A 23722-nucleotide genomic window follows, 5' to 3' on the forward strand; every position below is an offset into this window, starting at 1 on the left:
CCACACTAATGTAAGATGTTAACATTAGGGGAAACTGTGTGATGGGGGTGGGTGCTAGGGAGGTATGTGAGAAGTCTGTATTTCTCAATTTTTCTATAAACCTAAAAGCGCTCTAAAAAATGAAATTTAATAAAACAAATAAATGTGCAATGAGTTAAAATTAAAGTATAAATTAAACCATTTTAAAGGCAAAAAGAAAAAGAGTTGAGAAATAAATCCTTAGCAAGAACTGAATGCATAAAAATCCAGGATGTTAAACGGTTGAGTTTAAGAACATAAGCATTTAGGGGTATTAAAATTATTTTGCATTAAGAGAAGCCTGCATGTTGAGAGCAGCAGGATAGAACAAAGAAAGGAGAGGCCTGAGGGTCAAAGCTCATTGTTAAAGGCCAAGGATCCTAACCAAAAAATATTCCTCATTATAAACCTTATATGGCAGTGTTAGATTTGCTCCCCCTCCTCCTACCAGATTGAAGCCAGTTCAGGGTCCACCCATAGAAGGGTGACAACAGCTGTTTTTCAAGGTTCTGCAACACTTAATCCAAGAATTTACACAACTCCTGTTGAAATGGGGGAAGCCTTTGTTTTCAGAACATGGTGCTCGTCACCGCCTTTGCTCTCATTTGAAGTCCGGTGGCTCTGAAGAAGGATCCATTCACTTCTCGTAAGTTTAGCCACTGAGACCTTTGCCCTAGCTTCCAAAACATCAGTGGTGAGTGCTCAGTCCTTGCAGGCTCCCAAACAGCCACCCGTGGTCCTGCCACCTCAGGGGTGCGCGTGTGAGCAGGCGCCAAGTCCCAGCACGTTGCAGAACCTGCAGCACCCCCCTTCCTAACGCGGGGAGGAAGGGTGAACACCCATTCCCCTCTTCAACTCGTAAAGCACCACGCCTCCAACCCAGGGCCGGTCTCAGGGATGTATAACTGTGCAGCTGCACAGAGCCCTGTCCTTAGAAGTGCCCTGCACTTGACTTAATGCTCTGTTGTTGCCATTTTGTAATTCTTAAACGTTTTTTAACAATGGACTCTGCATTTTCATTTTGCACTGTTCTCTGCAAGTTATGTAGCCGGACCTGCTCTAATCTCTTATTTATTGTGTAATATACTGACATCATAATATAGTTTAATTGTCCCCAAGTACTAACCAGGCTTACCAAAGCTGGTGCCCATAGGGACCTAGCATTGAAGTGAGAAGGATTGCAGCAGGTGAGTCGGGGAGCCAGTAGGGGGCGCTGTGACTGTGGCGAGCAGGAGAGCAAGCTTTGTCCAAAAGGGGCCCCCCAGTTCTTGGCTCTGCTAAGTGTTGTCATGTGGGAATGTGGGCCCGGTGTAGCCAGATCTTCCAATTTGCAAAGAAAAACTAGAGATATACTGTTAAAAAAAATGAAATCATCATATTTTAAAATATTGGCGCATTTAGAAAAAAGATCCTTTGTGTGGGCCAAGCCAAACACATCTGCTTGGTCATAGCTTGGCCATTAGTTTATGACCTCTGGCCCAGAATTTCAAAAACAAAAGCATGTTTCTTAGTTTCCCTCCCCGTTTCTCAATAAATCTGACAACTTCTTTTTCCCCTTTATTAGTTAACTCGTAGGCAATATAGAGAAATGGAAAATCCAGGCCTTAGGAATAAATGCCTGCCTCCATCCTGGGGGAAGGAAAAAAATTCCTTTCATTTTGGATGGATCAACAACAATGAAAACAAACCACGAGATAATTCTCAATAAGTGATCTTATATATTAAATTATTACTAAATTGCCCTGCTGCAGTTACTAATATTGTTGATGAGGCATGTGAATTGAATACATAAATAAAATAACATATTAAGGGATGCTAAGGAGTGAGTGGGAGTCAATGTCTTCTTGGGTTTATGGCCAGCACCTGGTCTCTCTTCTCTACCAACCTAAGAGGTCCAGGGTGGTTCTGTTACCTTAGAGAAAGGGACTAGGAGGCAGCCCCTCTCTTCCAGATTCTCATGCATGTACTCGTTTATAGAATCTTTGGAATACATAGGTCCCTGGGGGATCAGTTTAAATAAGTGAAGGAAAGTCAATGGATTATGAGCGCTTTAGAGAGATTTTTAAACAGCAGAATGCATAGTCATTCCACCACAGGCCTCCCTTCCCCAAACACCGCCTCCCCCTTTCCTACAGGGGCTTATGTATTTAGGGCTTAGTTTTAAATTGTTTCTCTTCTCTTTCCATCCACCTGCCTGGCAGATATTTCCATATTCTATTCATTAAATTAGAAGAAATGGTCCAGACATTCTGACACTGTAGGATTTCTTTCCTGCCCAAAATCCCTTCTGGCAGGACTGCTATATATGTTAGTATATAAGAAGGTGCACTGTGCTACTCATATTGTCATGAACGGGAATGTCCCCTCCCGGAGCCATAAGGAGTTCAATTTATACAGCTGTACGTGTTGCCATTCCTCCTGGCAACTGCCTTAGACCTAAGGATAAGGATTGTGACTTAACTAACACGTTAGAAGCTCCTGCTTATCCTCCTATAGTACGTATACACAAAATCTATGACCCAGGTACATTGCAACATCTGATCATCTCACATTCTTTTTTCTTCATTAAAAATCTTCAATTCCTGGGGCCGGCTCCGTGGCTTAGCGGTTAAGTGCGCGCGCTCTGATGCTGGCGGCCCGGGTTCGGATCCCGGGCACGCCCCAAGGCACCACTTCTCCGTCCAACCCGAGGCCGAGTCCCATGTATAGCAACTAGAAGGAGGCGAACCTATGACATACAACTATCTACTGGGGCTTTGGGGGGAAAAAAATGAATAAATAAAATCTTTAAAAAAAAAAAAAAATCTTCAATTCCTCATCAATCCCTTCAGGATGAAGTCTGTTACCACTGGATTCTAAAACTGCCGGGCTGATTATATCAGAATCATTTGAATGAGTTGGTTAAAAAATAAAGATTTCTAGACTCCAGATTGAAGATTCTGGCTTGAGAGGTCTAGAGTAGGGACTGGGAGTCAGTGTTGGAGAAAGCAGCCCACATGCCCTGTCCTTGCCTGGGTAATTCTGACGCACAGCCATGCTTAGGAAATGCTGGTTCACCTCGACACTGGACTACAAGGCCCTTCACAATTGGGCTTCAACCCAATTGACTCATTTCATACCATATGTTATATTTCAGCTTGTCTGGAATATTTACCATCACTGAATATATCATGCTCTTTGGTGCCTCAATTACATTACACATTCCCCCTGTCTGCAAGAGCTTTCCTTGGATTCTTCTGTCAAGTGAACTTGTTTCCTGTCCTTTAAGTCCTAAATGAAATGGTATTCCCTTGAATTGGACTTCTAGTACTCCCTCACCCAAAATCAATTATTCCCACTTCTAGGTTCTTAAAACAGTATGTATTATAAAAGTGATCCTCAAAAAGTGTTGGTTAGATACTCCCCCAAAAGAATTTTTAAAACTACGTACTTGACATCAAATTTATTTGCATCGTTTATATCATAAGTTTAAATCACTACCAGTGATCTAATTTCTACCGACTCTCTATAATAAATATATGCCATTGCTTTTTCAATATATCCAAAGTAATCTCAATACCTGTCTTAGGTCAGGTTCCTGCAGACGAGGACACCATTCTAGTGCAAGTGATTTATTAAGCAGGCGCTCCCAGGAGAAACCGTAAGGGAGTGGGAAGAACATGCGAGGATTCAGGTGAAGTCCCAGCCTCGGCCTGGTGCTGCTGGGAGCTTAAACGGCAATTGCACATCCGAGTTCATCCCACTTCTGGGCAACGGAGATGTCTTTTGGAGCTCTGCATTTGTCATTATTGGCTATGAGACCCTGGGTGTGTATGTGTTGGTGGGGGGTGGGGGAGACAAGAAACAGACTTCCAGATTTTTCTTTGCCTATTTTAGGGTGGAGAGGCTCCAGTAGCCTGAAGTCAGAGCAGCAAAGCGTACAAGCTGGGAGATGGGGCGCAGCACTAAGTTAAGGGATCTGTGTCTATTTGGATGGGTTCCAAGGGTGTCCTCAACACCTCAACAATGTGATATTAGCAATAATTTTAAACATACATTAGACTTCTGATTCTGGGAAGATGGAGTAGATATACTTTTTCCTATTCTACTAATTGCAGCTAAAGATTCTGAACATTACGTATAAAACAAACATAAGACTCTGAAAGGTGAAGAGGGGAAGGTGGGCTGGCTAGGGATCTCAGGACCTAAACAACACAGGGGTGAGCTCCCTGGGTTTTCCTATCTCACATGTGCCAGACTCGGCACTGGAAAAGCCAGCAACCCAGAAATGCCAGTGGGCTCAGACAAAAAAAAAAAAATCCCAACAAAAGCCTGCTCTTTCTAACCAAAGAACCAGGAAAGGAACAGTCTCTTGTCTCTCACTAACAAGAGAGCGAATGTTTAGAAAGGAAACGCCCTACCAGAGACGCCCAGCAGTTAGCCAGAGCATAGGAGACAGGGCAGGGCAGGCGAGTTGGGAGTCACTGTCTCAGAGGGTAGGGCTACTGGAATGGATGAGGTGGCACAGGTGAAGAGAGGAATGCAAGATGAGGGCCAAAGACAGAAACCTGACAATGCCTACAGCATTATTACCCTTTGGTTTACAATTAGGGAACTTTTAAAAAGACACACATGCCCTGGAGATTCTTGGGCCCTTTCTGTATTTTTGCAAAGTTCTAAAGATGATTCTAAGGTGCGGTAAATGTTGAAACTGTTAAAGGACTGGAGAGAAAAAGAATTGAGAAGGATTCACTATAAACAAGGAAATAATTTAGAAGACAGCATTCAGGATGCCGTGAAAGGACAGACTCGTGGGATGTGCGAGTGGTCACCAGAGCCAGATGCTGCAGGCTGGCGAGGAGATGGAGGACTCTAAGGAGGGTCTTTCTGAAACAATGAGACAGAGGGCTGTATTAGCAGTCTTCCTAAACGTTACGGGAATATTAAAAGAAATTAGGAAAGTAAATATCAGGATCTTGTTTTCAAGGCCAAAAAGAGAGCAGTTCAGAGTTAGGATAGAAAAAGGCACTAAAGAAAAAACCTCACAGTTAACTTTAGAGCTGTCTGGACACTCTCTTATGATTTTATTTAGAGGACAATAGATGTCTCAGAAGTCACTCTATTTTAAAAATGAGAGTACAAAATATGTTAGAAGGTAAGCATCTGAGTTACAAATCTAATTTATATAAAGACAAGCAAATTTTTAAAATATTAGGAAATGCCAAAATCACAACTCAATGTTTACTACCTTATATAATTTTTGTTTGATGTTCTGGTATTTTTATCTTATAATTTATTAGTTCTACGACTAGTAATTTCCCTTTAAATATATAATTTTTATGACGATAGATCCTGAATATAGTGTGAAAGCATCTTCACTTTATAATGAAAATAAATGGAAAAGTAAATAGTAACATACATGCAAAATAGTCTATCAATAACTGCTTTCACATTTCTATTTAACTTGATCCTATGGTGTAAATACAGCAGGTATTAGAATTACTATTCTGCAGAAGAGGAAATGGAAGCCCTTGGAAATCAAGTGATTTGCTCAGGGATCTCCAACTTCTGTGTAGCAGTCAGAACTCAAACCCAAGGCTTCTGATTCCTTGCAATTTTCCACAGCACATTAATTTTCTTAAGATTTCTGAGTCTTACGTTATCATTTCTGATCAGGCTCAGTGACAGATCATGCCCATCTGCCTCATGGAGACCATGCAGTGGGGAGCTCTGGTCTGTGAGCAGTAACCAGGAAAGACGGTTCAGGTATCCTGTCCTGAACAAAAAGGGTATCAGTTGTTCTATCCCCAAGGTTAAAAGAGAGGGACAAACTTATCATTGGACTTCATGGCAACAAGAAGCAAACTCTGATTCCCCTTTAAAGGGTGGAGATTTCAAAAAATAAGTAAAATATTACTATGATTTTTATTTAAATATTCCTAATGTTAAGGTTCTCTTGAAAAGGTATTATAGTTAGCCTGTTTTGCAGAAGTAGAAATTGAAACTTGAAAAAGAGAGAGACATTAAAAATCATAATTTTATTTTCGTAATGAATCTGTGTGACTAAAAGATGATATTTAATCAGCAAACATTATACACAGCTATTTTAAAAAGGCATCTATGTTTATAAGATGGGTTTCTCTAAGATATAGAGAAAATTAAATCTTGCTTTTCTGAATGCCTGATACACTCAACAAACTAAAATACTCTTATAAAGAGCAGCTCTATAATATCTATTAGAAACATTATTCTACCAAGACACTTCAGAACCAGATCTTAGTAATCTTCAGGGAAGATAATAACACTGACTCCTGGATCATCGTCATCATCGTTTTCAAGTTCTTTATCATTTTCTTCAGTAACACATCTGCCATGTGCTGTTTCTGGGTTTCTTTTTTTCTTAGGAGAATATGATGATTTCTTTTGCTCTTTGATTTTCTCTCTGGGATATGAGTTAGTAACAGCTTCATTTTCCAAAGCATGTTGTAGGCAGTTGTAAAACCTGTAAAGAAATAAGTACTCCTGTTATATCTGTGTGTTCTGAAACTGAATGACTGAAATAGACCTAGAACTTATAAATTATATAAATTTGATGTCTCATATTAACTTTAAAATATAAAATGAAGCAGAGAAATAATATGCTTCTTGCCTTTATAATTGTTTAATTAGGAAAAGAAATATGTTTTCAGTTTTTTAAGAACAGTCCTAAAAATTGGAGTGGAATCACCTCCTGACAACCTCTATCCTACCTCAATTTCTATTGCATGTAGGGGTCAAACAAAGAAGGTAAAAAAAAATTATGTTTTTGTAAGAAGTCATTAATGTAGTAGAGGCTCGTTTTAGAGATTTTGGAAAATATATGAAGTTACAATACACGTCACCGCTACATAACTACCTAAAAATAACTACTCTCAATAATTTTCTTTCCAGTTTTATGTATTCTGAATTATGTATTTATATATGCACACATATACCTACTGTCTTCTACACAACTGTGGTATCACATAGAAAGTTTTACATTGTTTTTTCAAATTTAATATTTATTGAAAACATTTTCCATATCATCAAATTAACTACAAAATAACACTTTCTAATGGTAGTATAACATTACGTCATCTAGATTGGCCTGAATTTATTTTCAAATTTTCCCTAATACGAACAACATGACAAACATTTTTGAAAGTAATGTGATCTGAGTTTTTAGCTATTTCTTTTTTTTTCTTTTTTGTGAGGAAGATCAGCCCTGAGCTAACATCCATGCCAATCCTCCTCTTTTTGCTGAGGAAGACTGGCCCTTGGCTAACATCCGTGCCCATCTTCCTCCACTTTATGTGGGACGCCCCCACAGCATGGCCTGACAAGCGGTGCGTGGGTGTGCGCCCGGGATCCAAACCCGGGCCGCCAGCAGCGGAGCGCACGAGCTTAACTGCTACGCCATGGGGCCGGCCCCTCTAGCTATTTCTTTACAATAGACACCTAGAAATGTAATTACATAGTTAAAAGGTATAAACATTTTAAGGCTCTTGATAAAGACTGTTTTCCAGAATGGATGTTCAAAACACATGCTTCTAATAGCAGTACTTGAGAGATTAGTTCACCCATACATTGAATATTTCCATCAAAAAATATGCTTTACTTTGATAGGTGACAGTGGTATCTCATTATTTTAATTTTCATTTCTTGTTTGCAAGTGAAATTGAATATTTTTCATTTATTTATTAGCTATTTGAATTTTTTTAATGTAAATTTTTATTTACTTAATTTTCTACTGGAGTTTTAGTGTTAATTCTGTGATACAATAAATTATTAGGTTCCTGAAAATTGGGCTTCATTTCTCTTCTACTCCCATAGTAACACCTAACATGGTACTCTGCGTCACACAGGAGCCTCTGGCACATGTTGGAGGGCAGCAAGGTGGCATGGTGGGTTACACACGCTTCACACCAACCTTCCATTGAGACAGCTGAGGTTGGCTAATTCCAACCTCACCGAGTCCTGATTTCCTCATTTATAAAACTGGATATTATCCTGTACCTAGCAGGGCTGTTAGCAGGTTACAGGTAATATATGTACCTGCCACAGTGCCTGGCACAGAGTAAGTTTTCAATAATGACAATTTTTATACAATATAAACTCCATGAGATCAAGGACTCCATCAATCTTGTTTTCCGTTATATTCTTAGTATATAGTGCAGTGTGGACACACTTGGTAAAAATATGCCAAATAAGTGAATAAATAACTACTGAACAAAAAAAGTAAATATGGATTTACTATCCTAGGTCCCAAATTAGAATGATCTGGAAGTTGAGAACTCCCTTGCCATTGTAGGAATCTCATCATGCTTTTATATCCTATTATAACGGGAGACTATGATAGGAAATTTTTGACCTCTATAAAATAGATTGCTATTTGGACCAATTTTCTTCCTTCTTTAATTCAATAAATAGGCTAAGTTCTACCTGCAAAGGCTCTAAAACTGCCCTAAAAAACCCCCAAATTCACCTATTTCCAAATAGTCCACAGAACTCTAATACATACCCAACATGATCACTATGTATCCTGTCCATATTTCAAGAATGCACGTATGCACCACTGTACACCCTGATATCCAGCACCATGCTGGCATAACAGGTGCCCAGTAAGTGTTTCTTCAATGAATAAATCATTCTCAGAGAGGGAGGTACAGTAAAAGGAAAAACAGTCTAGTAAGAGGTATAGCAAAAGCTTTGAAAAATATTAACTGAAATATAACGTTTTAGACTCTGTTCCATGGTAACAACCTTTCCATTCAATGCACCCTTTATGTCCTTTCTTAACTAAAACGCAGCCTCCTCACAAAGACACCATCTGCCTGCATTCCTCTCACATGGAGACTGCTGCTGCTTTCCATATCCCGCCCACCAGAGTTGAGGGATGAGGTCAGAATTCAGCTGGCTCCCCAACACTTTGCCAGACTAAACTCATGTCATTACCATGTCATCTACCAATATTCTGTTCAGTCCCTCACATTCACGAAAGTTCTAGGCTTGGCTTGGTCTTCCTCTCCAGGTCTTGTTAGGTAACTTCAAGAACTGGTTTTCTTCTCACCTTCCACACTGCCTATTTAGAATGACTTAATAAAATGACCCAATAGAATGATTCATTTTATCTAAAACATAAATCCAAGCATGCCACAAAATGGTGTGAATCACCCTTATTTGGGTATAAGAGGCTATCCGTGATATGCAACTTCTATCCGTCTCCACCCAACCCTGTACTTTAGACTCAGGTAACCAAGTCTTTTTTCTGGATTATACTTTATTCCTAGAAAATTAAAGGTAAGATTAAATTGCTCTTTTATGATCACAGAGAATTAACAGCTTGTGTAAAATATCTTATCAATCACATAAAAAAGGTAACGAGAGAGGAACAGGTGCCTTACTTCAGTCTTCCACTAAAGAACCTAAGAATTCAAAGCTACATCCTTGGGGACCAAAAAACAACTGGTAAAATGGAACAAAGACCTTTTGTGCTGAGAGCGAAGAATAAAAACTTCAAATACTTTTTCCTTTTCCTTTTGTAAGGGAACTTTTACAAAGTCCTTTGGGAAACTATCTTACTCAATAAGTCAGAAATTTGCTTTCCAATTACATGTTCTCCCCTCATACCATGACCCTCGACACAGCATGCTAAAGCCCAGTTCTAAAAGTATAATTTTCTCAGCTCTCACAGGCAACAAAAAGAGCTCAGAGGATAAAAAGAAACGTATGCTCAGGCAGCTGGTTTTTCTCCCCCCTCAAAAGAAAATCAAACTGTCACCAGTTCTTCTACCTCTGCCGTCGAGATTCTCATGCCATAGGGCAACTTGTGCTTAGTTCTCTTCATGAGAGAACTTTCCAGGCCAGCCCTGGGAAAATGTATTCTTGTTTCTCAAGTCAGTTAGAGGACCACTTGCAATAAAAGCTGCTATTTCTTTGACTTCTGAAATAGGAATATTAAATTAATGAAATCTAGGCACAATTTCACACCATTTCAGGCTTCCATTATTCACAAATAATAAAGAAGCCTATTCTTATAGATTACGTATTTGAGTTTTAACTGATTAAGCTCTGTCTATCATTTTTATTAAAAAACATCTATGTCACAAGGCCTGTGCCAGGTGCTGGAAACAGAGGTTTCTAGCCCTTAAGGAGCTCAGGCTTTCATGGGAGCTGCAGAGCTGCAAAGACACATTCAGTATGCCATGAGAAAGATAAGACAAAGTGGGAGCACACTGCTTCAAGCGAGATCATGAAATGCTCCATGGAAAAAACCCAATGCCTGGGCTAAATGAGAGGGATGAATGGAAGCCGGCTAGGTGATGGGAGAGGAATTATGAGAGGAAAAAGATGACGGAAGGGGACATCCAAGGAGAAACTATCAGAATTTAAAATATGTTTTTACTTTATATTATTTACTTCCTTGATCTTAAATATCTAGGGAAATGTGTGAGTTATTTATTTACCTGCTTTAGTTCCATTTTTAACAATAAGACTAGCAACTATGGAGTCTAAGACACCTGTTGTCCTTGACTCCTCCTCCTCTGCCCCCATTTCTAATCTGTTGCCACGCTCTGTTTCTGTTCTGCAGCATCACTCCCATTCACCTTGTTACTCAGGATCCTATAAGTCTTACCTGGACTATGTAGCAAGACCTACAAGGAGCACCTGCTCACCCCATCTCTAAGCCATCCTACTCGTCTCCCAGAATAATCATCCTAAGACTCTGAAGCCTTAAAAGTAGCACTACTTTACTGACACCAGTGTTCACTGCAGCCTTATTCACAATAGCCAAGACTTGGAAGCAACCTAAGTGCCCATCGAGGGATGAACGGATAAAGAAGATGTGGTATATATACACAATGGACTACTACTCAGCAGTAAGAAACGATGAAATCCAGCCATTTGTGACAACATGGATGGACACTGAGGGTATTATGCAAAGTGAAATAAGTCAGAGGGAGAAGGTCAAATACCGTATGATTTCCTTCATTAAGTAGTAGATAATAACAACAATAAACAAACACATAGAGACAGAGATTGGATTGGTGGTTACCAGAGGGGAAGGGGGGAGGGAGGAGGACAAAAGGGATAATTCGGCACATGTGTGTGGTGATGGGTTGTAATCAGTATTTGGGTGGTGAACATGATGTAATCTATGCAGAAATAGAAGTATAATGATGTACACCTGAAATTTATACAATGTTATAAACCAATGTTACTTCAATAAACAAAAAATTAAAAAAAAAAAAAGTAGCACTACTGAATGAAAAAGTCAGTTAACTAAATTTAACAAACATTTATTAAGCACTATTTTCATGCCAGACACTCAGAAAATAATGATGAGTAAGAATTGTCTCCAAAGATGATATATAGATGGCCAACAGGCACATGAAAAGATGTTCAACATCATTAACTATCAGAGAAATGCAAATGCAAACTACAATGAGATATCACCTCATGCCTGTCAGAATGGCTATAATTAGTAAGACAGGAAACAACAAGTGTTGGAGAGGATGTGGAGAGAAGGGAACTCGCATACACTGCTGGTGGGAGTGCAAACTGGTGCAGCCACTATGGGGTGGCGTAGTGGTTAAGTTCGTGCACTCCGCTTTGGCAGCCTCGGGTTTGCAGGTCCCGATCCCAGGCATGGACCTACGCACCGCTTATCAAGCCATGCTGTGGCAGGTGACCCACAGGTAAAGCAGAGGAAGATGGGCACGGATGTTAGCCCAGGGCCAACCTTCCTCAACAAAAAGAGGAGAATTGGCAATGGATGTTAGCTCAGGGCTAATCTTCCTCACCAAAAAAAAATAAAGAGCAGGACTATCATATGATCCAGCTATTCCACCCCTAGGTATTTATCCAAAGAACATGAAAACACGAATGCGTAAAGATACATGCACCCCTATGTTCCTTGCAGCATTATTCACAATAGCCAAGACTTGGAAGCAACCTAAGTGCCCATCAAGGGATGAAGGGATAAAGAAGATGTGGTATACATCAACATTGGAATACTACTCAGCCGTATGAAACGATGAAATCCAGCCATTTGTGACAACATGGATGGACATTGAGGGTATTATGCTAAGGAAAATAAGTCAGAGGGAGAAGGTTAAATACCACATGATCTCACTCATGAGTAGAAGATGAAAGCAACAACAAACAATCACATACAGACAGAGACTAGATTGGTAGTTACCAGAGGGGAAGCGGGGAGGGAGGAGGGGGAAAGGGGGGTTTAGGCACAGGTGTGTGGTGATGGATTGTAATTAGTCTTTGGGTGATAAACATGATGTAGTCTACACAGAAGTCAAAATATAATGATGTGCATCTGAAATTTATATAATGTTATAAACCAATGTTGCTGCAATAAAAAAATTAATTAAAAAAAAAGAAATTTTCTTTGCCTTTGGGCAACTCAATATAATGTGCTCACTTTTAAGTTTCTTTACTGTTTATGATTAAATCCATAAACATTTATTGGGTTTCTACTATGAGCTAGACACTATCAAGGTTTTAGGATAAGAGATTTTTAAAGTGTGTGTTTGCGGTTGGTGGTGGGGACAAGTCAGTCCTTTTTTCAATGTGACCATGTTGTAGTGGAAAAAAAAGATAGACATGCAATTAAATAATTGTAATTTAATATGGTTCACACGTCTGTTTTGCACTGAGGCATAAGCTGTATGATACTGGTAAGCGATAATAAGAATCTGAACAAAGGAAATGGCTATAGGGTTGAGACTAGGATAAGAAAGATATGAAGGAAAGGCTGATGGGATACTGCAGCTAGACATCTTCAATAGGGTATTGGGTATATGCGCCCAGGACTTGGGAGAGATCTGGAAGACCCATCAGTATATGGGGAAGTAGCTGAAGCAGTGGGCCTGGGACAGAATCCTGGAGAACAATGTTTCACCAATAGGTAGAATAATAAGAGAAATCCAGACGGAAACTAAGGAGCACCACAAGCAGGAGGGAAAGCAGCAAACTGATACAACAGCAATTCTCACAACAGTTACAGGAAAAATTGCTCAATGTCACTAATCTTCAGGGAAATGCAAATCAAAACCACAATCAGATATCCCCTCACACCTGTCAGGATGGCAATTATCAAGAAAACAGAAGCAACAAGCGTTGGCAAGGATGTTGAGAAAAGGGAACCCTTGTGCGTTGCTGGTGGGGATGTAAAATGGTGCAGACCTCTGGAAAACAGTATGGCACTTCTTCAAAAAATTAAACAGAACTACCATCTGATCCAGCAATTCCACTTCTGGGTATATATAGCCAGAGGAACTGAGAGCAGGGATATCTGTACACCCATGTTCATAGCAGCATCATTCACAATGGCTAAAAAAAGGCTAAAAGGTGGAAAAAACCCAAATGTCCATTGATGGATAAATGGATAAATAAAATGTGGTATATAAATACAATGGATTATTATTCAGCCTTAAAAAGAAATGAAATTCTGATACATGCTACAACATGGATGAATGTTGAAGACATTATGCTAAGTGAAATAAGCTAGACACAAAGGGACAAATAAGGTAGGATTCCACTTACATGAGGTACCTAGAATAGCCAAATTCATAGAGACAGAAAATAGAACCAGGAGCTGGGAGTTTGGGGAATGGGGAATGATTATTTAATGGGTACAGAGTTTCAGTTTGAGATGAGGAAAGGGTTCTGGAGACGGAGAGTGGTGATCGTGGTGGCTGCATAATAATTAGAATGTACTTAAGGCCACTGAACTGTACACTTAAAAATGGTTAAGAATGGTAAATTTTATGTTATATATATTTTACCACACACAAAAAAACCACCAATGATTGGAAGTAGATTCATTTACTTTGTCTCTACGATTTCCTTTATTTTTATCAACAATATTATATGCCAATATATTCAGTCCCTTTTATTCTACAATTTATTTAACATTTATTTTCTTATTACTCAGTTGGCAAAAAGATCAACATGGCTAATTTCACTCTACTCAGCCAAACAGTGGGTTCATCTGACCCACATCAGTCCTGATCTCTTATTAATAGATATAAAGATAGCCTTCCTCACATAATTGGTAAGTAGATCTCCAAATTTCATATTTTTCACCTGGAAATCATAATATATGAAATTATCTTACTCTTTCCACTAAGAAGTGGGATTGTTTTTCACAAACAAGATCTTTTTTCTATTAAAAATATTTTACCTTTTAACTTTGGTTTTCACATTTCCAGAATATTTCTTGTTGCTGAAATGTTACTCATTAGGATTTTAACTTTTAAAAATTCTCTTACTAAAGCTATTAGAATTGTGAAACTTTGGTCCTATGACAAACCAATTTTAGTATTCAGTGTCTAACTGTAGAACTCATCACCTCCAGTTTATTATCTTTTCTCTTTTCAACATCAGAAGAGTAACTTTCTCTGCATTTGGTTGCATACACAGCTGTTCCCAAAGGAGCACCCTAATTTGTTCTCCCTTTCTGAATTCACATGTAATCTTCTAATCAGTATCTTAAGACACTTTTTACTCTTCTCTAATTTTTCCCTGATTTTGTATGATGAGCATGGCTCTCTTGATAGCAGCACGCACACTATCACCTCAAAACACATTTTTGAGTCAATGGATTTATAGCATAATTTGATTTTATAGTTGGTGAACGTGGCTCAATTAACTTCACCAGGTGTACGGTTAGTTGATCTTGGGCTATATTTATAATCCTGTTGAAATTCAAGTAAGGAAACAGAGAAACTGATTTGCTACCTCCTATGTTTTAGCAAATAGTCTCGCTGGAATACTGTCGAACAAATGAAGTAAACTTTTGGAATGGTACCAATAAGTAGCTACAGACAGTTCAAACCCTGTAGTCTGGTGGAGTGGCTGGATGCTCTTCAGCTTCTTACCTGAAATCACCACTTTATTGAGAAGGTTCACTCAAAGCACCTTGTGGCCAGGTAACCTCTCAACTTCCTTCAACGAGGATTCTTCTAGAAAATTAGCCCTAGGCTGGCCCCGTAGTGTAGGGGTTAAGTCCGGCACAGTCCGTTTCGGCGACCCGGGTTCACAGGTTTGGATCCCAGGCGTGGACCTATACCACTGGTTACCATGCTGTGGCGGCAATTCACATACATAATAGAGGAAGACTGCCACAGATGTTAGCTTAGAGCTAATCGTCCTCAACAACAACAAAAAAATTAGCCCTAATGCCCTAAGACATCCATTGTATACAATGAATTAACTTCTCCCCAATCTATCTAGATGGTACAAGTTATATACCACCCTTGGGAGAACAGAGAAATAGTCATTTGAATAATTTTGTGAATTCTGTGGTTCAACTGAGAAGCCCTGGTTGATAGAGCCTGGATGGTGGTACTGATGTGATTATAGGTTTGTTCTCACATGAATTAATGAAGAAAGAGAAGGGCTATCCTATCCTGAGAATCCATGGCATGACAGAGACAGGGACAGTCATTATACATATGCTACCTAATGTATACTAAAATTGTATACTAATACTTGAGGGAAATACCCTCAAGTTAGAGATAAGAAAAAAGAAGCCAAGAGAATTGACTAAGTAGTGGTAAAACCTGGATTTAACTCGTTCTGCCTCTGAAGCCTAGGTCTACCTCTTCCCATCAGGCTACACCACTACCATTGGCACTTCTGGCCTTAGCTACCTCAAAAAAGTTCTAGGTATTAAAGAATTTTAAGCAGGGAAGTTAAGCAACAGGATTCCTTTGCACTTTACAGACAGGATTCTGATGGTGATATGGAGAATGGCTTAGCAGAGACATACTAGAAGCATTCTGTTATGAGACAAGCTAATGAGGCTATCACAATGGTCTTGAATGAAGAAAGTGGCAGTGAGGATGGAGAAAGAATGATTCAAGAGTTATGCAGGCAGTTACTGACTGGTTGTGAGGTGGCAAAGGGGGTGGGAAAAGGGAAAAAGGAAATTATAAATGACATCAAGTTGGCCATCATTGCCTGAATAACTAGAAAGGGTATGTCTTGCTGATGGCAGGTCAGTGGCATTCTTTTCATACATGAAAGGCAGCATAACAGTCACTTCTTTATATCAAAAACTCTATTCTTAGGAAAAATTTGGAAAAGAAAGTAATGTAAGAGTTTTACCTGCCAGGATGCGAAGTTTAAGAATAAGAGAAGTAGAAAGATGTGATCTGATAGCCATGATCCTTCCTACTGGGACAATTATGGCAATTCCAGATCTAATCCATGAAAGGAGTTGGGTATTGAACTAGCCAGAGGTGTAAGATATTTATCAGACTAAAGTTAACCAGGCTGTTCTCCTCAAAAGGAGATTCTAGGTATCTCCAGTAGATCACATCCAGGGGCAGTGTGTACCTCTTCCCTGGCTGCCTTCAACTTGATCAGTTATGGTCTCTGTGGCTATTGGGCTCTCTTACTTGAATGATTACATTCCTCTCCTTAATGCCTGTTGCTGGGAGTCATGTGTCCCACTCTCCTCCATGGGGCGTCCCCCTTCTGCTCCCTTTAGTGCCCATCACAGCTGCCTACTCTCGTCTGTTACTTTAATCATCTTTTATTACTGGTGATAAGGTTACAAGTAGAAAAGCAGTTGGGAGTATAAACTGAAGGTGGTGTGCAATAATACTTTCAAAGATGACCTAGGCATGTAAGAATATCGTGGAAATATCCAATTAATATACCTTTCAATTCTCTTCTTGTTTTCCTCCATTTTTTGGTTTGCTATCTCTAATAGGAAGTCGATATATTCCTCTGTCACCATCAGTTTTCCCTTATGGCTTAAAGGAACTTCTAAGCCATGTGTGCTCCGGACAGCCTACAAAGAACAAACGATTTAGATATGAAGACTCATGTACTAGAGACACTGAAGACAACTAAAGAAAAGTCCCAGTCAGGGCTGTGTTTAAACATAGTCAATTAAAGTTACAGCATTTAAGATTGTGCTTTGATATAATTTAGCTAAAAGTTGAATCAAGGGAGATTACACAGATTTACCCATCATATAAAGTCATTTCTAAAGAAAGTCACTCTGCACATTGTCTTTCAGAGAAGGAGATAATATCAAAGAATCCAGTAACTTGAACACTTTCAATCTCACTAAAGCTTAGGAAGCTTTAATACACTATTTAAGGAAAAGAAAGATATGAAATCTCAACAGAAGCTTCAAGAGAAAATCAAAATGGACTGGATGCAAAAGAGCCTCTTAGTGCTGCTTGAGCAGAGTGTGGGTACAGGAATAAACCATGCCTTTTTATCCCACAAAGCGGGGGTTTTCTCAGTGCTTTAGGGTTGCCAATCTCAGTAACCCTGTCCATGAAACAGTCAACATGTTCCAAGTAAGTCCAAACACTGGATATAGGTGAAGAACAACAACAAAAACTATCATGAGGAATAAATGTTCATTTGCCAAACCTTTACTGAGCATGTGCAATGTTCTAGGACCCAGGTAAGAGGTGAAGATACAGGATGAATATAACATGGTCCCTGCCCTTAAAAGCTCACACTTTAGAACAAGAAATAAAGAAGTGAACAAAGAATTACAATACAGCACAGGTGCTATGATGGGAGAAACATGTACACGTGTGTGTGGGCACACGCACACGCACACACACACAAAAGTCTAAGGAAATGTACAAGACGAGCAGCTAACCCAGACTGAGGCCTTGGCTTTATGGGAAAGGTAGCATTTGAGTTGGGATTTTAAAAGATAAGTTCAATTTCACCAGACAGAAAAATGGGGCAAGGCAGGCATTCCAGGCAGAGAGACAATTTATCTATGGTCATGGAGACATGAAAAGCATGATACGTTTGGGAAACAACTAATAACTTTCTATATGGCTGGGGCATAAGTATGCCAGCAAGAGATGAGCATAAATAAGCTAGATGCAAAACAGTTTGCATAAGGCCTTGATTATCAGGGACAATATTTGGAGACCATGACTTTTTTAAAAGGGGGATTCTGACAGTATTGGTTGGAGAGGCTGAAAGAGAAGATGGACAGACAGCAGGAAGACCAGTCAGGAGACCCCTGAAAGACTGAGGTGAGGGACAAGGAGGGCTTAAGTAGGGGCAGTGGCAGAGGGCTTGGAGGTGGGGTCAAGTGTGAGAAATTAGAGGCAGATGTGACAGGACTTGTAACTAACTGAATATGGAAGACAAAGGAGAGGAAGGTGCAAGAATGGCTCTGCTCTTGCTTGGCCACCAGATGCAGTGGGGAGTCACATGGGGACACAAAGGGCACTGTGGGCTCAGATTTTCTATGTAGTCAGGCTTTATGGGTGTCTTCTTGGTAAGTGCCCTTTATTTGGGAAATAGGCTATTCATTAAAAATAGACAGAAGACAGGAAAGTCTAGGGAGCTAGAATGGAGGACAACCTGAAATAGTTCAAAAGCATACAATACGTGCCATACCAAACAGCAAAAGCAACAGTAAGTACTACAGGAGAGAACAAGGCAAAATCGCTAGGGGTTGGCTTGGCCAGGAAAGGACTCAGAGAGGGGGAGGGTCTTAGAAGGGGCCTTAAAGATCATCTAGCCCAGGGCTCAGCAAATCTTTTCTGTAGGATAGATAGTAAATATTTTCAACTTTGTGGGCCATACAGTATCTGTCACAACTACTCAATTTTGTCCTTATAGCACAAAAGCAACCTGAGAAAATGCAGACCCTGAGAGATCAAGGAGCTTGCCCAAGTGCATACGGCATAGCTGTGGTCCCACCAGTATCCGTGCAGGGGACTTTAGACCTCCTGGCTGTGATTCTTTCCACCACATCATGGTGCCTATTTAATTGGGCCTTGACTATTGAGGATGGGGAGGGCACAGAGAATCAGGTGATAAGTAAGTGGAGGAGCATACTATAAAATAAGACTGGAAATGTAAATCTAACAACTCCGGACTCTGCCCTGGAGGAAAGAGTAAGTCCCCGAGGGTTTCTGAGCAGGGGAATGGCAAGAAGCTGTGAATAGGGAGAGACCAAAGGGTCCAATCATCTGGATCACTTCACACTCAAAGAATTGCTTTTTGCCAAAAGGTATCTTACCAACATAGTCTTTCCTCTCTTTCCCACTGTTATGCCAGAGTTCCGGAAACCAGAATCTATTGCCACTGAATGCTGTAAGAAAATAAATTTGTTAAATTCTCATAATCTGGCTAATCAGATAAACTGTTTGGATCTACAAACTGCTGAAACATATATAACCCCAAACCTGTAATTAAATGAAAAAACTAGTTGAGTAAACTAACATCACATTAATTTTTGGTAGGAGAGTTAAAGCTTAAAATTCAATCTACCCCATACCTATAAATTCAAGAATAATTGCAAAATTTTACCAGAATCTGTGCATCCTGCAGCTGTCGACACTGCACATGAAGAACAAATGGCTCAAATTTCAAAGTGGCATCACCATTCGCTTTCTTCAGCGCTACAATCTAAACAAATGGAAAATGTTTGTATCAGACACAAATATATGATCCTGTTCTTTGAAGACTCTTTATCATACATAACTTCAGTTTTTCCCAGAAACTTTGAGACTCATTCAGGAGCCTTTTTCTGCAATAACTTTTCACTCTGCTTTCTTAGTCCTCTTTCTCCAAAAACTTATTAATCTGCTTATTTTTTTAAAGACTTGATTTCTAATTCTCCCATAAACCTTCTGTGTCATTCTTTCCAACCATACCTTGAAAAAGTAAACTACCACCACTCTATTTAATTCCATAACAGATTTTTCATTAAGCAATATGGTATGTAAAGAGAGACTAGAAAGTCTGTTTAAATGTTCTGTTGTTAGACTCAGGTTTAAGACACGTACTATTATGTCTGAGCTGGAATTTACATAACGCAGTTGTAATCTCTGCCTAGTATCCCTGGGCAGCATCCTCCTTCCTTCACACCATTTGATTCTGGTGGGACTATCAATCGTGACCCTGCCACTCATCAGTCCTGCCATCGTAATATCAGAGACGCCAAGGGCCTTGGTCTGATCAAGGCCAGGGGAGAAACCTAACCCAAGCAGGATGACTCAGAGTCCTTCTCTGGGAATGACACATGGATCTGAGGAAGAAGTCTTTTTCTGCTGGGGTTGCTGGCAGCTATCTTTCCTGCCACAAAGACCACCTGCAGCAGAAGAGAATAAGGGCAAAATGCAGAGAGCACCAGGGCCCAGAGATGGAGGCACACTGAGTACTCGGAAGACAGCATGGGAGCACCTGACCCAGGAACGCCCAATGCCAGGTCTACTCCTGCCTTTTCCAGTTAACTGAATTATCTTTTTTGCTTAAGATAGTTAGAATTGGATTTCTAAATTCACTGGGAATGTCAAGCGCTTGACTAATACAAACTTATATGAACTCATCTCAACATTTTAATGTAGGAAACTAAATAATCCAGCACAGATAGGAAGATGTTCAAGAAGCAGTCCAGGTAAGTAATGTATAATTTATTTACATCCGTGTGCTGGTAATACATAAATAGTTCTAATCCCTTTCTCCTAGCTCCCTTCTCCTTTCACAATTTGTTCCAGGTTACAGAGTTATCAAATGGCAGAAATGAAATCAAAATTTGGATCCAATATGTGTGCAACGTCCATGAACTCTCTGCTATGTCCAAGAGGATAGCCTTGTTGAGCAGCCATAAGTAATGTTTACATATATATTTACACTTTCATCTCCTACAACTCAAATAAGCCATTGTAATGAATGCTCCTTAGGCTTTATAACCTTCAGTCATTCTAATCATGCACATAAGTCACCCTGAATTTTCTATTCTTTTCACATGTATTTAAAGTGACTGCAAATTAATAACTTTATTTCTAAATTTATATATAAAAACTTACCACATCATCTTTTACACAAGGTTTGTGTGTAACCAGTAGCCAGCAACAGTTTTGTTTTTGAACTTTAAAACCATTTATACCCTAAAATAAAAAAATAAAATAATTTAACTTAATAATATATTTACAAAAATAATAAGTACAATGCATAGCATAGCATTTTGTAGGCTTTCTTAAATTAATATTTATTAATTATTAAATTAATAATGCCAAGTGGTGTTTTTAAGTATTACTGAAAATAATTCAGTAGCCTTTTGGGTAGAGTTAACCCCAAATAAAAATGAAACCAAATTACTTGAGATAGAAAGAAAATCATTTATTTATTAAGGTAAAAGTACTTAGTAAATATTTTTTGAAACATGGTCACGCTTTTGTCAGGAGAAAAGTGATTATTAGAAGGGTTGTACACTAGTAAGCCCTGAGTTGTACTCGAGCTGTTTTGTTTGGCTAGCACGATATTAAAAAAGTAAAACAGAAAAAAAAATTTGAATTCCTTCTGTAAGAAAGCATTGTTCCAATCCCACACAGGACCCACCACCTTTTACTGACACCTGAGCCGTTCACACCTTTAATACATTCCAATCTCCACAGGCAGAAAAGTGTGACCTCTGGATTAGACTTTACATGTAGCCCCGAAGGGCACAGCTAGGACTGAAAGGGCAAAGTTTAAAGAAGGCAAATATTTTAACACTGAATTTTTTGCTTATTAACTGGGAAAACATTTATTTGCAAAGTTCTAATAGGTACTTTGGGTATAAACAGATTCTACCCTCAAGGATACTGGAAAGAGGATGTAGGAACGCACGTGACTTTGAAATCACTACACTTTCACAAAGTGACTATACAGCGGGGCCACAGGAGACTCTGCTCTCTGGCCTTGGAATGGGGAAGAGCTGCCCTTGTCTTAAATAACTGGTTTGTTTTCACTGAATGACCTCAATGACTTATGTATCTGATCTTATGCTGACCGCTCTAAGAGCCAAATGTGTGGCCCACCTCTAGCAAATTTGCAGAATCTAGTGGCATGTTTTCAGAACTAATGCTATCACTGGCTTCATGTTATTTATACTCCCTTTATCCAGACTTTCCCACTTTTTATTTTTCTTCTTGTATTGCCTTTTCATAAGTTGTTCCAAATCCTTCCTGAAATAAGGCAAAGTGAAAATAAACACAAGGTATGAGATAATACATAAAATGAAAAGAGGTTCAGAAAACGTCCTAAGGCAGTTCAGAAGAAGCAGTCATTCCTTCCAAGTGGATGTGGATGTGTGTGTTTGTGTTTGGGTGAGAGAGGGAAATTTGGGGAGTCATGTCTCAGATATGCAAAGATGGAGAAAACACTTCAGGAAAGATGAACATGAGAGAGGCAGGTGATGTAAGATGAAAAAGAGAATAGTCCAGTTTGGTAAATAAAGATGAAGAGAAGTAGGAGAAAATAGGGTTGAAAGATATACAAGAGGAGGGGTTTGGATTTTCTCATGTCAAAAAATGTGTAATAAAAGATTTCAGCATAGATGACTGACACGCACAGAGCTGTGGTTTAGAAAGGTGAATCTGTTCACAGTGTGTAACATGGTTTGGGGTAGAAAGACGGGTAGTTCAGTGACTTGTTAGGAAACCACCACAGAAATCCAGATAAGATAGGGCAGCAGAAATGCAGAAGAGAGAAAGCCAGCCCAGCACAAGTGCCAGTGCTCAGGAGGCAATGGAAGCAAAATAAAAATGAACAGGCCCACTAATTGGGGAGACCAGCAGATGATCAGTGAGGGATCTAAAGAATGAGCATATGAGTGCGCTGTCTTTCATGCTCTGAATTCAATCCACAAACTAAAATTAACACAAAAAACTTTTACAGTGCACTTAATATGGGCCAGGCACGGTGCTAAATGTTTCAAACCATCTCCTCTACACAAAATCCCTATGAAGCCGATACTCTTTATTATCTTCAGTTCATGGAACAGGAAGGGGCTGAGTTTAGATAACTTTCCTAAAGTCACATAGCCAATAATTCCCATAACTGGGTTAGAATCTCAGCAGTATCACTCCAAAGCCTGTGGGCTTGGCCACATCTCGGACTATATAGTACTGTCCTACTTAGTGTAATGTAAAAATTACCAGAGCTGTAATGATGGAGTGGGCCACTAGGAGGCAGTGAACTCCTTAACCCTGGCGACGTTCAACCAAGTACGTAGTTCCCACGACAGAGCGGTTGAAGAGGACACGCCAGCCTCCCCAGGCTGGAAAGTCTTTAAGTTCTCTCGGTATTCAGAGAATCAAATTCTCTAACCCTTGCAACTCAAGATCATTCCCAGGCCAGCAGTTTCCGTATCACTTGGGGGCTTGTTAGAAATGTAGAGTATCAGGCTCCACCCTAGACCTACAGAATCAGAATCTGTACTTTAAAAGATCCCCGGGTGATTAATAGACACATTAAAGTTTTAGAATCACTGGTCCAATTCACCCGGGAAGTTTCAAAGATAAAGAAACAGAGACCACCCACCAGAAGGACAAACACCGACAGGCTGGACTGGGGGGTGTTGCACGGGGTGGGCACAGGGCTCCTGGTGTTGCACACTACGGGGCAGGCGCGGGCAGGGCACAAAGGGGGCTCACCCCGTCTAGGAGGATGACGCGGCCAGCGCAGGAACTGGTGGTGAAAAACTCTTCTCGCCCATTCAGGAGCTGCACAAGCTCTACCACATCCTCGTCCACACTGCCCTTCCGGCTGAGGTCCGCTTTGCTGAGACACTGCGCCTTCCATCTCCTGAACTCCGCGCTACGATCCATGTGATGAGGGATTTAGGGTCTGTACTTGCACGTCCGCCGTCGCCTTTCCCTGGGGGCAGCCATATTGAAGCGAGTGGTGGCCGAAC

At 39.9% G+C, this 23722-nt stretch overlaps 1 protein-coding gene across 1 annotated transcript; it reads right to left on the reverse strand.

The window, feature by feature from the left end:
- Window positions 1-6016: 6016 nt before the first annotated feature.
- On the reverse strand, window positions 6017-23636 carry TYW3 (tRNA-yW synthesizing protein 3 homolog). Its single transcript, XM_004431507.3, has 6 exons — window positions 23463-23636; window positions 20853-20933; window positions 19351-19449; window positions 19061-19132; window positions 16704-16837; window positions 6017-6499 (listed from the first exon to the last, which is right to left on the reverse strand). The coding sequence occupies exons 1-6, from the start codon at window positions 23634-23636 to the stop codon at window positions 6274-6276; spliced, it is 786 nt and encodes a 261-aa protein (XP_004431564.1). The 3' UTR covers window positions 6017-6273.
- Window positions 23637-23722: the final 86 nt, after the last annotated feature.

The sequence above is a fragment of the Ceratotherium simum genome, chromosome 2 (genome assembly GCF_057802395.1).
Source record: "Ceratotherium simum simum isolate JZ-2026a chromosome 2, ASM5780239v1, whole genome shotgun sequence".
NCBI classification, from domain to species: domain Eukaryota; kingdom Metazoa; phylum Chordata; class Mammalia; order Perissodactyla; family Rhinocerotidae; genus Ceratotherium; species Ceratotherium simum.